This window comes from Mastigoproctus giganteus, chromosome 6 (assembly GCF_048544385.1).
Source record: "Mastigoproctus giganteus isolate SK-2022 chromosome 6, ASM4854438v1, whole genome shotgun sequence".
NCBI lineage: Eukaryota > Metazoa > Arthropoda > Arachnida > Uropygi > Thelyphonidae > Mastigoproctus > Mastigoproctus giganteus.
This window is the reverse complement of record NC_143580.1, coordinates 55,584,553-55,597,060: the sequence shown is the minus strand read 5'-3', so window position 1 is coordinate 55,597,060 and position 12,508 is coordinate 55,584,553. Positions and strand designations below refer to the sequence as shown.

Sequence of the window (12,508 nt, the reverse complement as noted above, 5' to 3'; positions counted from 1 at the left end):
CAGGTTAGCAAAATAAAAATAAATTTACGCTTATGTGCATAGCTTAATTAATACATACTTGTAATATGTACATACTAACTAGTTGACATTTCTGTTCGCTGACATTTGTGGGTGGGGGTTAAAATTTAAAAGTAAAAAAGATAAGCAATTAATAACAAAGAACACTTCACGCACAAATTGCAAGTAACACAATACGCACAAGTGAGAACGGAGTAACAAGTTACGAAGCTTAAAAAATAGGAATGAAGAGCAGATTCTGAAAATTAATTTTTTTTATATGATTGAAGCGCTAACAGAAAAACCCAATAAATAGGGGACTGCTAATTGTTTTTATTGTTTTATGATTGTGACCTCCAGAAATCCAACCGAACCGTGTGCTATGGTCGGAGACAATCGTAGGGTAATCTCGAGTGCTGCGGTCTTCTGCCCCGATTAAATGGCATGTCCCAATTAAGCGAAGTAAACCCTGGCTATTTTCTCGATTGGGTTCTGTTCTTTAAGATTTGTCCCAAATAAACAGTGGCCCAAATAACCGGAATACACTGTATTAGAAAAAGTGATTCATAATTTATTATATCTGGAATCTTGGTGATAAATAATAGGTACAGCTTCCAAAACAAGTCAACACTAGACCTTATGATCAAGGCAGAATCCAGCATACAGAATGCATTTATATGAAATGAACATGTTTGTCATGGGTCTGCCTGGATGTTTGAAAAGGTCTTTGATACCATCTTGTGCTATGGCATTCTTCATAATCTATATGCCACGAGGCTTTAGCTGCCACTAATCATACAGAGCTTTCCCTAGAACAGAACTTTTCAAGTGCATTACTGCAATGTTCTCTCACAAACAGTTGTTCAAGAAGAAGGGGTTCTCACAAGGATCAGTTCTTAATGCCACACTCATTACAGTCAAGATAAGCAATCTAACAGAGTATCCCAGCGAATGTTGGCACCCATGTTCAAATAACCTTACAATATCCTGTCACTGAAATATTCACTCCATTGATCGACAACTCAGCTCTAAATAAACAAGATAGAGCCATGAGCATCAAAAACCACTGCCATCCACTTTTACAAAACGCATCAGCTCCATCCAGATCCTGAGCTAGTGCTGGGAATTCAACCAATACCATTTAGCAATATCTGATTCATAGGCATAGTACTTGATACTAAATTTACATTTCAAACATGAACTTAATGTATGAAGAAGATGAATATACTTAGTTATCTCTTCATATAACATGGGGAGCTTTACACTGATACACTTATAACAAACCTTAATCAGATCCTGTTTACACTACAGAGCCTGATTTTATGACCATGCATGTAAAACCATACTGGCTCAGCTCAATCCAGTCCAGCATAAGTGCTCTCAGGATTGCTAAGGAGCCTTTAGGACATTAGTATTGGTATTAGTAACGGCCGCATGGTGCAAGAAAGCCTATGGCTTTCTTGCACCATGCAAAAAAAAAAAAAAAAAAAATCCGAACAAAACAATGATAAAAACAAAAAAAATAAATAACTAAATAATAATAATTAATAAAAAAAAATAATAAATAAATAAAATAAAATATAAATAAAAAGGAAATTAAACCTGTCATCCTATGCGCTTCCCTTACCCGAAAGTACTATCCAGATGACCTTTGAATTTCCCCAAACTGTCGGCCTCTACCACCCATGAAGGCAACTTATTCCAGTAATTTATAACTCGCTGGCTAAAATAAAACTTCCTGCAGTCCAATCTAAACATTTCCCCCCGTAACTTGAATTTATGTCCCCTAGTTCTAGCATCATTTATAATCTTGAAAATTTTGTCCTCATTCATTTTACTGATGCCTCTCAGAGCCTTAAACACCTCAATCAAATCTCCTCTAAGGTGTCTAGTTTCCAAACTGCAACCCACATATTCGAAGTCTTTCTTCATAAGGACGTCCTTTTGCCGATCTCACCAGGCGAGTTACCCTTCTTTGCACCCTTTCAAGAAGCTCGATGTCTTTCTTTAGGTGCAGTCTCCATACTTGAACACAGTATTCCAAGTGTGGTCTAACATAAACCTTATATAATGGGATTATCACGTCCCTGTCTCTACTTGCAAAAGTTCGATAGATCATCGATAGGACACCAGGGGCCTTCCTTGCAACCTGTTTACAATGCTCAGAGAATTTCATGTCTGACCGTATCGTAACACCCAAGTCCCTTTCCTCCAGTACTGGGTTTAGTTGAACTCCACCAAGTGAATAAGTTTTTTTGGGATTACTGTTTCCCAGGTGTAATACCTTACACTTTGTTGGATTAAAGCACAGCTGCCATTTTTCTGACCATTCTTGAAGTCTATCTAGGTCTCTCTGAAGAAGCTCAGCTTGACAGTGATCATTAACTACTCTACCAATTTTAACATCATCTGCAAATTTAGACATCACGCCCTCTATTCCTTCATCAATGTCGTTTATGAAAATTAAAAACAACAGTGGTCCTAATACTGATCCTTGGGGAACCCCACTTCTTACATCAACCCAGTGCAAGTTTACCAAGATGCCAACTCCAACAACATTTTAAGAGAAAGGTAAAAAGTAAAAAACAAAAGTAAACTGCAGCCATATAATGTCCTCCATACTTGTTTATGGAGGACATGAGCCGTAGTTGTATCCATTTCAGAGCATGCTTGTACAAGACCTGTGTGTGCCAGAATCATATGAATCATTGCAAAAACTTTTATTAGTGGCACATTTTGCACTGTACATGTTATTCATGTACAGTGCAAAAATTCATACAAACATGAAACATGGTTTCATGTTTGTATCATAAGGACAGACTATTCCTGGATATATATCATGTATCCCGTTCACACAGTAGACTTAATTTTGTAAAGGAGGTTTACAGATACCTATATTGTGTGCATGCATGCATGAGAGAGAGAGAGATGAAAGTTTTACAATTAATATTTCATTAAATTGTTTATTGCAATATACCCAGTTAATTCACTAGTTTTTTCCCTCAATTTTTCATAAAGAATCAACAGATAATAGAACTAATTTAGGAAGTATGCCATTCGGTGGAGGATCATTTTCTTCGAACAGGCCAGGACAAAGCAGAAATTCTTTCACGTAAGTTTTTCTCTATTCGTATTTCTTGTACTGTACTTCAGATAAGTATTAATATTGGTCAATTAACATTGGGCAAGGAAGCCATGCTTTAATTAAACTAGCCAAAAAAAAAAAAAAAAAAAAAAAAACTCTTTCTTATATAGGCCCCAATCCAGCTAGACTCAATTTCTTTCTATAATCAAGTCCCCCTCCTCATTTGGATTAATAGTCTTTAAATAGACTTCTGTTTACCCATAAATAGAACTTAAAACTCAAATAATTAGGACTTAAATATAAGTCTAAGCTTTATCTGTTACATTTAATATCATTTGGTTTACTATCCCTTTTCAGATCCTTATTAGGGGGGAAAGAAAAGAAAATGCACATGAGACTACTTAGTGTACTTGCGAATTACAAATACATGACTGTTGTGTAAGTTATTTTAAAGATGTACAATGTCTAATGCAGATGAATCTGTGCTCTTACTTACATTGTTGTTGTGCATTATAAACTCAAGTCTGTTGGAAACAGACTTTGAATCTTTTTTTTTTTTTTTTTTTCAATTAAAATAATTCTTTAAATTTTCTTTAAATACTTTTAACCTTTCACTTTTATTACTTTATTTTTGGCTAGTACTGTGAAAGCGTGTGGCTTCCTTGCACTGTGTGTGGCTAATACTAACCTGAAATCCATGTAATGTGTCTTATGAAATCAAATGTTACAGCCAAAAGAGATTATAAATGTTTTAGTTACAAAAGTGTCAATGATTATTTCTTGTTGTGCAGTCAGCTTAATCAACATCTAATAAAATTGAAATATGTACCATTTAGGAAAATTATGTGTAATGTAAAATTTTCATGTAACATAAAATGGTACTGTTGTTAGAAACTGGTATATTTTGGCACCTGCTTTATCTTATCAGGACAATTGAATTTCTTGGGAGGGAATCGGCCAGATCCTCCAGCCCACCCAAAGTACCTAATTACCAAGCTCTGTAGTTTACTTGTTCGAAGTCTTTCCTGATATGGATGCTGTTTTACGAATTTCACTGAGTGCATTTCCTTTCTTTGGATCTTTTCAAGGAGTACTGGCTTTATTTTTGGTATGTCCTGCATGCCTGGATACAGCATTCAAGTGCAGTTCTCACAATCAGCTTATATTATGGAATTGTAACCTCTTTATCTTTTAAAACTGTTATATCATTCATTTTGCTATTTCACTACCCTCTATTTTGCATTCTTCTGTTTTCAGCTCTCATCAATTTACTATATGCATAACTGAAAGCTGCAGTTAGTATTCTACAATTCTTAATTAAATGCTGAAAATAACTAACCAAAAAAATTAGTATATTTAAAGCATAAAAATAAAAATCCCTACACTCCCATAATGAATTTTGTTTAAGAAATGTGTTACCAAAGACTGAATTTTATTCAGTGAATAAAATTCAGTCTTTGGTAACTTACATTGTTGTTGTATTTAATAATCTATCAATTTGTATTTTTACAGTTTATAGTCACATGTACAAATTGTTACTATTTCCCTTTCTTGTGGGCTAGTAAAGTAATCTTGAAATTATCCAACACCTAACAAGCAAATAAGAAGGAAAAGAAATTGCCATAAATGAACGCTCTTAACTTCTGTCAAGTGAAGTTCTATTATTAGTCCACTGATGTTGAGTTCCATGGGCATACCTAATAATGTACAAATTGGAGCAGAATGGTATTAAGGGTAAGTTGCTACAATGGATAAAAGGATGGTTAAGTGGGAGAAGACAGAGGGTGGTAATCAATGGGTGCTGCTCTTCGTGGACTAATGGTATTAGTGGAGTCCCATAGGGTTCGATGTTAGGTCCACTGTTGTTTTTTATATTTATCAATGATATTGATGAAGGTATATCAGGCTTGATGTCGAAGTTTGCAGATGATACAAAGGTTGGCAGGGTTGTTAATGACAGCAATGGCAGTCTGCTACTGCAACAGGATCCTAGATAATTTGGGCAGATGGGCTAAGAAGTGGCAACTGAAGTTTAACCTTGACAAATGCAAAGTACTGCATATGGGTGGAAGTAACCCCAGAGAAACGTACCAACTGTGTGGTACTACACTTAAGGTGGTAGAAAATGAAAAAGACCTGGGAGTAATTGTGCAGTCAGATATGAAGTTTTCTGAGCAATGCAGACAGGCTGCCAGGGCAGGTCATGGGGTTTTGTCAATGATATATATGAATTTTGCTAGCAGGGAAAAGGAGGTGATTGTCCCTCTGTATAAGACAATGGTCAGGCCACACCTTGGGTATTGCGTACAGGTCTGGAGGCCTCATTTTAGGAAGGATGTAGATTTGCTTGAGCGTGTACAGAGAAGGGCAACAAGATTGGTAAGGGGAATGAAGGGATCCTCTTACCAAGAGAGGCAGTTCTGTGAATTGCAGTGGCTGGAGACTAGGCACCTGCACGGTGATCTGATTGAGGTGTATAAGGCCTTGAATGGGTTGAGCACGCTGAATTGTGATGGGATCCTTCCACTTGTTCAGATTACGAACATAAGGGGGCATAAATTCAAATTAAGAAAAGACAGATGTAGAATAGATGTGCAGAAATTTGCCTTTAGCCAGCGGGTGGTTAATTTCTGGAACAAACTTCCATCTGTCGTTGTGGAAGTTGATAGGTTGAATGAAATTAAGGAGAAACTGGACAGGCATTTGGAGGGAATGGTGTGATTTTTTTTTTTTTTTTTTTTTTTTGGCTGATGCTGCATAAGCTCATACACTTGCTTTCTTGCATCACATGCCACTACTACTACTATTTGCTTAAAATCTTTCACACAAAACATCATGTAATTTGCTTCAAATAGAATATTAATTAGCATTAAAATTTCAAAATGTGGAATCTTGGTATATGTATTAATTGAACATCTGAGTAATTGTTCCATATGCACTTGCAAATCAAGTGCATATGGAACAGTTACATTCATATAAAGTGATACCACATCCAATGAAAAAGATTTTTCAGTATCTGTTAATTCTAACTACTTAATCTGGTCATATAAGTGGGCCAGATTTCTAATGGAATAATTAGCTGTCCCATGGGGAATGACATGTGATACACAAACGATGCAAAGAGTGCCAGCAGTGAAAATCAATAGAATCCCCTAGGTCTAATTGAAAAATCCACCTTATGTATTTTTATATATCCAGACAGAAACGGAACATGCATATTCACTTTTATGTCTTAACTAAAAAGTTTCACCATTATAAAGGCACCTCCGTAGCCAGGTGGGAAGGAGCAGCAGCAGTGCATAGCACACGCTTCTTGATTAGACCGGGGTTCGAACCCATCACCACCAAATACAGAGGATGCAGAAAGGTCAGGAATGACCACTGCATATTCCCGGAGCAGTATGGCCTTAGTTGCTAATGCTCCTAAAAACCAAATAACAAACAAACAGACAAACATCACCATTATAATAAAATCAGGCTTACATATTAAGTCTGATTTTATCACAGTGAGAAAAGTGGAGTTCTGTATGACCACATCTAATTTTTCATAATAAACCTTAGAATCTAACACAGTAACTAACATTATTTTCCATGAGATTAATTTAATTAACCTCAAGGAAAGTAATGTTTTTATTTGTATGATTTTTGCAAACCATATTCAGAGTCAGTAATAGCTACTTAATTGGTACTCTCTTTGGTGGGAGGTGGAAATTTATGCCTTTTGTCTGGAAGTTCTAATTGGGAATTGGATAGCTAGTGGGACAATAAATTAATAACATTAGGACATATATTACTTCTTGCTTATTACTTGGATTATTCTGGCTTGGAAGCTGCTGGGTTATATCAGAACAGTCCCCACCTTCCACTATTTGATATCAATGTACATTTCCTTTCCAAATGCCACACTTGCAAATGGACATGAATGCTTAGATTTTCTACTTGAAGACATATTTTTTGAATTAATGATGTTTGTAGCCTTGATTCATAATATTGATCCATTTTAAAATATGGATTTTACACACTATTGCTTTGAGGCCAGTTTAGTAATCAAGTGTGAAACATGTTGGCATAGGTTATGTATGTCCAGGATTTGTATGGGGCATCCAAAGACTTTTTTTAAGTAGATTGTTCAAAAGAATTAAAGAACATAAATATGACATACGAGGTATGGCTGTTAAATAACGAGACTATTGTAATGAAATATATATCTTTCAAGCTATCCCCTTCAAAATAATTGCTTTGGGCTTGCATATGCTGTTTCATAAATTTCTTCCAAGCACAGAAATATTTCTGGAAGTCTTCTGTTAGCCCTTTTAACACTTTGGTGGTTTGTTTTTGGGTCTTCATCAGACTGAAGATGGGTTCCTGTAAGTACACTTTTTGGTTTAGGGAAGAGGGTGGAAAAGTCATGGGGGGTGAGTAGGGTACACACACACACACACACACACACACACACACACACACACACACACACACACACACACACACACACACACACACACACACACACACACACACACACACACACCTCTCTCTATCTTTCTCTCGGCCAGAAATTGGTAATCAGAGACAATGTTCCAGCACGCAATGTGTGACGGAGCATCCAACCATCTTTCCACAATTCAGACTCTCTTGCTTCGAATTTTTTCACACAGCCTTGTCAAAAATTACGTTCCATCAAATCAGCCTTAACAGTCCCATTTGTTGGGATGTATTCAGCCATAATAGTTCCTTTAATATCAAAGAAAATGAGAAGTATGGTTTTCTTTTTTTATTTTGACATTGTTGCTTTTTTTAGTTTTGCGTATAGTTTTTTGTTTTCCATTGCACTGACTATCTTAGTTTCAGGGTTGTACTGGAACAGCCAACTCTCATTGCAAGTAATTACAGCACTTAGAAATTCTGGATCTTCTGCAGTTTTTTCCAAAACAACTTCATGAACTTGGAGTCTTCTCATTCTTTGATCTTCATTTAAAATTTTTGGCCCCATCTTGGCATACACTCTTTTCATACCTATTCAGTTAAAATGTCTGTTTCTTTGTCTATTAGTTTTCGTGCTTAACAGATGGCTTGGTCGTTCATAGCCTTCCACATTCTCTCTTCTTTCTAAAAACCTTTTGTACCACTCAAACACGTGAAGTCTTGACATGGTATATTCCCCATAAACTTGATGTAACAACTCACAACTTTCAGTTGGTGTTTTCTCTAGGTTTTGTTAAAAAATTGAGGTTGATTTGTTTGATTCTTTTGTCTGTCATTTTTTGGCAAAATGCAAAAACACAAGTTTGTGAAAACTCGTCTCGCTGCAAAGCAAATGAACTTGTTGAAACATGACTTGACAGATAACTAGGAAAAGGTTCGAAGTCAACTGCTGTGCCTTTGTTTCACTGGTGGCACTTGCCGTGTAGTGGCTGTGTGTGCAGTCCCATTATTTAAAAGTACACATAGCCCATGGCCTAATAATAAAATTGGATCCGGCATTCCTCATCTGGTGTTGAGGATCACCAGATGATTTCAAGAACACTTTTGTCCTAACCACTGACAGGTACAGGAAATACAGACTACACAAAGAATCCTTCATTATTGACATAACTAACAGTATTAACTGAAACTAGATAGACATTAACCACATGCACATTTTCAAGAGCAGAATGTTAGAATAGATAAAAAACAAAAATAGAAACCATAATAATTATACCTAAAAAAAGAACCCCACCTTCTGATGTGATCTTGAACCTATCCACACAATTAAGGTGCTCACAAAGATAGCTGCCAGACAGATGTCTAATCCTGCAACATCCAAAACCCTATTCCCTTTCTCTGAATATCCTCACCCTCAGGTACACACAGTGATTGATACCAGGAGAGGCCTTAATCTGAGTTTTGATTCAAAAAATTCGTAGTTTGAGAGTTATACAACAAATGTAATTAATTGCAAACCACTGTCTTGATATGCGAGGCTGACAGTCTTGTAAGAACAGCATTACAAGGATGTAAGCATTCATGGCTGTCTGTTTACATAAGTTTAAATTTTATTAAATTAATCCATTTAAATTATTAACTGTTTTAAAAAATTATTTATACTGTTGAAAAATTAATCTTTACCTGATGTTTACTGATAGCTATCAGTTGAGTAATTCAGAATCTATTACACATATATTTATATATATGTGTAATTTATAAATTTATATATATTTATATATATGTGTATATACAGTAATACCCCGACTTACGCGAACTCGGAGTTACGCGGTTCTTGATTTTTTCGTTTGGCAACGCTGCCGCCCACTATCTTCAAGGTCGTTTTTCATATGTTATCGATATACGGTGCGACGGCGGAGAATGAGAGCGAAAGATGAACAAAATTCAACTTTGCTGCTTTTATGTTTTTTATATCAGTGAAGGGGAAACACATTTCACCATAATAACGTAAAAACCAACACAATTCCAGCTATCGGTATAATCGCAAATGCAATTAGATCGAGTTTACTACCAGTTTATAACAGATTTCACTAGCAGAAACGCAACTGGATTTTTATTGTTTTATGGTAGTAACCCCTAGAAATGTGAGGTGTTAATAGTGTATCTCTGCCTTTTTATGGTGTTGTTTATTCAGTTGTTACATGCGTGCAGCTTTGTTTATACGTATCAAGCGTGCCTCCTCGTTTTGTAATTGTGCTTTATTCCCTAAAAATGAGTAAAATACTTAATTAAAAGGTGTGAAAAGGAAGCGTCCTGGTGAAGACACTGCAGATTCAGAGAGAAAAAGAAAAGCAATTATCGATAAACAGAGGTGGACTGGATCAAAAATTCTTACCCGGGAAAATTTATAGAGGCCTCATACTATGGTTTATGGCCAAAATCACACTGGACTCCGGCCTACTGGGGTTTCCCCGGTAAGGCTTATGGCCAGTCCGCCTCTGTCGATAGAGAAAAAATATAAAATTGTGAAACGCTTTGAGCGAAATGAAAGACCATGTGATATTGCACGTGCTACAGGCCTAAACGAAGCAACGGCGAAAAGCACATGACAATTGCAAACTTGACAGGTTGAAAATTGAAAAGGGCTCAATTGTAAAGGGCTTAAAAATTTTAGAAAACATAGACTCCAACGAAGAACGCGTTATAGCTACAAAGCAAGGAATAAAAAAATTATTAGCTTGCTACGAAGAAATTCTGCGTGAAAAAAAGAACGCGCTGTGTCGTCAGACGAATTTGTTAGATTTTATGAAGCCATCGACATCGAAATAACTTTTTAACGTAAGTCATTTGTTTTTTAATACATATTTTGTATTAATATGTATAAAGAACTGCAATTTTATTAATATTTTTCTTCTAAACTAGTGTTTTTGTTAGTCCTTGGTCCCAATTAAGGAAAATTTATATGTATTTATATGCAAAGTTGTACCCCGACTTACGCGAATTCGACTTACGCGAATTCGACTTACGCGATTTTCGTCGGACCCACCTATCGCGTAACTTCGGGGTATTACTGTATATATATATGTATATGTATATATATATATATATATATATATATATGGCTAAATATTGACAAATGAAAAATGTGCAGTCAAATTAACAACTCTTTGTAAATGAAGTTAACATGATTTACCACAAAATAATCTGTAATTCTTTAACAAATTAAAGGCAGATTACCACTCTATGGGACCACCAAATACGGAAGATGCGGAAAGGTGAGGGAATGACCACCGCATATCCCGGAGCAATATGGCCTTAGTTGCTAATGCTCCTAAAAACCAAATAACAAATAACAATAACCACTCTATGCAGGTTGAAGTGCTCATTATTTTACCAATTTCCAGACCACTTTTACAAAGTTTAACATGTTTTCAATAAAATGTTATTGTGTGAATAGGGTACATGATACAAATCCGAAACCACTTCCAGATGATGGAGGATATCTTCAAGTTTTTATTCAACTGGAAAATGTTCTTGCTGCATTAGATGATGGCATAATCACAAAGCTGTAATCATGCTGGAATTTGGCCTTTTGCATGATAAGTTGTGTCAAAGTGTACTGAACTCTCTTCTTTGGAAAAACAATCATTACAGCCATCGTGTGACACAGAATTTTCTTATGCTCCAACTGCAGAATGACAAGATGGCCACTTGATTTTCCAATAAGTCGGAGCTCTGCCACATTATCACATGGACGTTCGGGCATGACTGAACAATGTTTCTTGGGAAGTGGATATGAAGAGGAGGACCAATTTTATACAGGTCTCCCATGATCCGACTCCTTTATATCTTATTTTCTGGGGATTTGTGAAAGGCCATGCGTATATTCCACTTATGCCAGGAACCATTATGGAATTTACCAAAGCCTTTGTGAATCAGTCGGCCATGTTAACAGGGCTGTGCTGAATATGAGAGGAGTTTGATGATAGGTGGAACATTGCAGAGTAACTAAAGGTGCCCACATTTGAACACTTTTAATTAAATCTTAAAGCTACCCCTATCACCTGGATATGGTTTCAGATTTTATCACATACCCTATTCACACAATGAAAATTAATTTTGTAAAGGTTTATAGACATCCTGTACTTTCAATTTAAATACTGCAAAGCTAGGGACTTTATCAAGATTTTGGCACCATTAAGAAGTGTAATGTTTTTGTGTAAAATATATACTTGTACATTAAAATTTCTTTATACAAGGAACAGCTTAAATATTCAGGGTTTGTGTGGAGGGATAGATTCCTTCCTACACCATGTTTTCAAAATGACATTCCAAAAAAAAAAAAAAAAAATATATATATATATATATATATATATATATATATACAGTTGAACTTGGTGATAACAAGCATGGAAATAATGAGATCATGGCTGTAACAAGCAAAAAGCCATAACAATTTTAATTTATGTGTATTACCATACAATTGTTCACTGTTATAACAAGCATACTACTATCATACAAATTTTGGTAACTATGCAAACAGTCTTAATGACTCAGGGTCGAAAAAACCCAATTCTTGGAATAGACAAAAATAAAAAGGGTGACTTAGCTTTTATGACCACCCGCATCGCATCGAATTAGCGGCTGGTTTATGACCTTGTCCTTTCGGGGATGGGGACTATACAATAATGCATTGGCATTCCGCTTGTTGCATTACTCTATTTACAGATTATCTTGTATTCACTGAACCATAAATTTATTTTGGGACGTCTAAGAATTTTGTCAACGGGACGTCTAAGAACATTGTATGCATTTCGGGACTTCTAAGAACTTTGTATGCAGATCACTTTACTGTCATTTTAGATAAAATCAGTTAGAAACAAACCCTTCCTTCGGAAACATGTCTACTAACAAAAAAAAGGTGTCTCTCGATTTGCGAAAAAGTCAAAATTATTCGTGGTGCAAAAAATGTTGAAGTATGTAAAACGTTTCTTTTCTCTTCAA

At 35.7% G+C, this 12,508-nt stretch overlaps 1 protein-coding gene across 2 annotated transcripts in view; it reads left to right on the top strand.

The window, feature by feature from the left end:
- The window catches only part of LOC150084292 (uncharacterized), a 143,157-nt gene that overhangs the window by 65,748 nt on the left and 64,901 nt on the right, over positions 1 to 12,508 (top strand). For both annotated transcript variants that reach the window (XM_090375969.1, XM_090375968.1), the window contains one exon: positions 3,016 to 3,109. In XM_090375969.1, the coding sequence (XP_090232095.1) occupies positions 3,016 to 3,109 (94 nt within the window). The remainder of the gene's footprint in view (positions 1 to 3,015; positions 3,110 to 12,508) is intronic.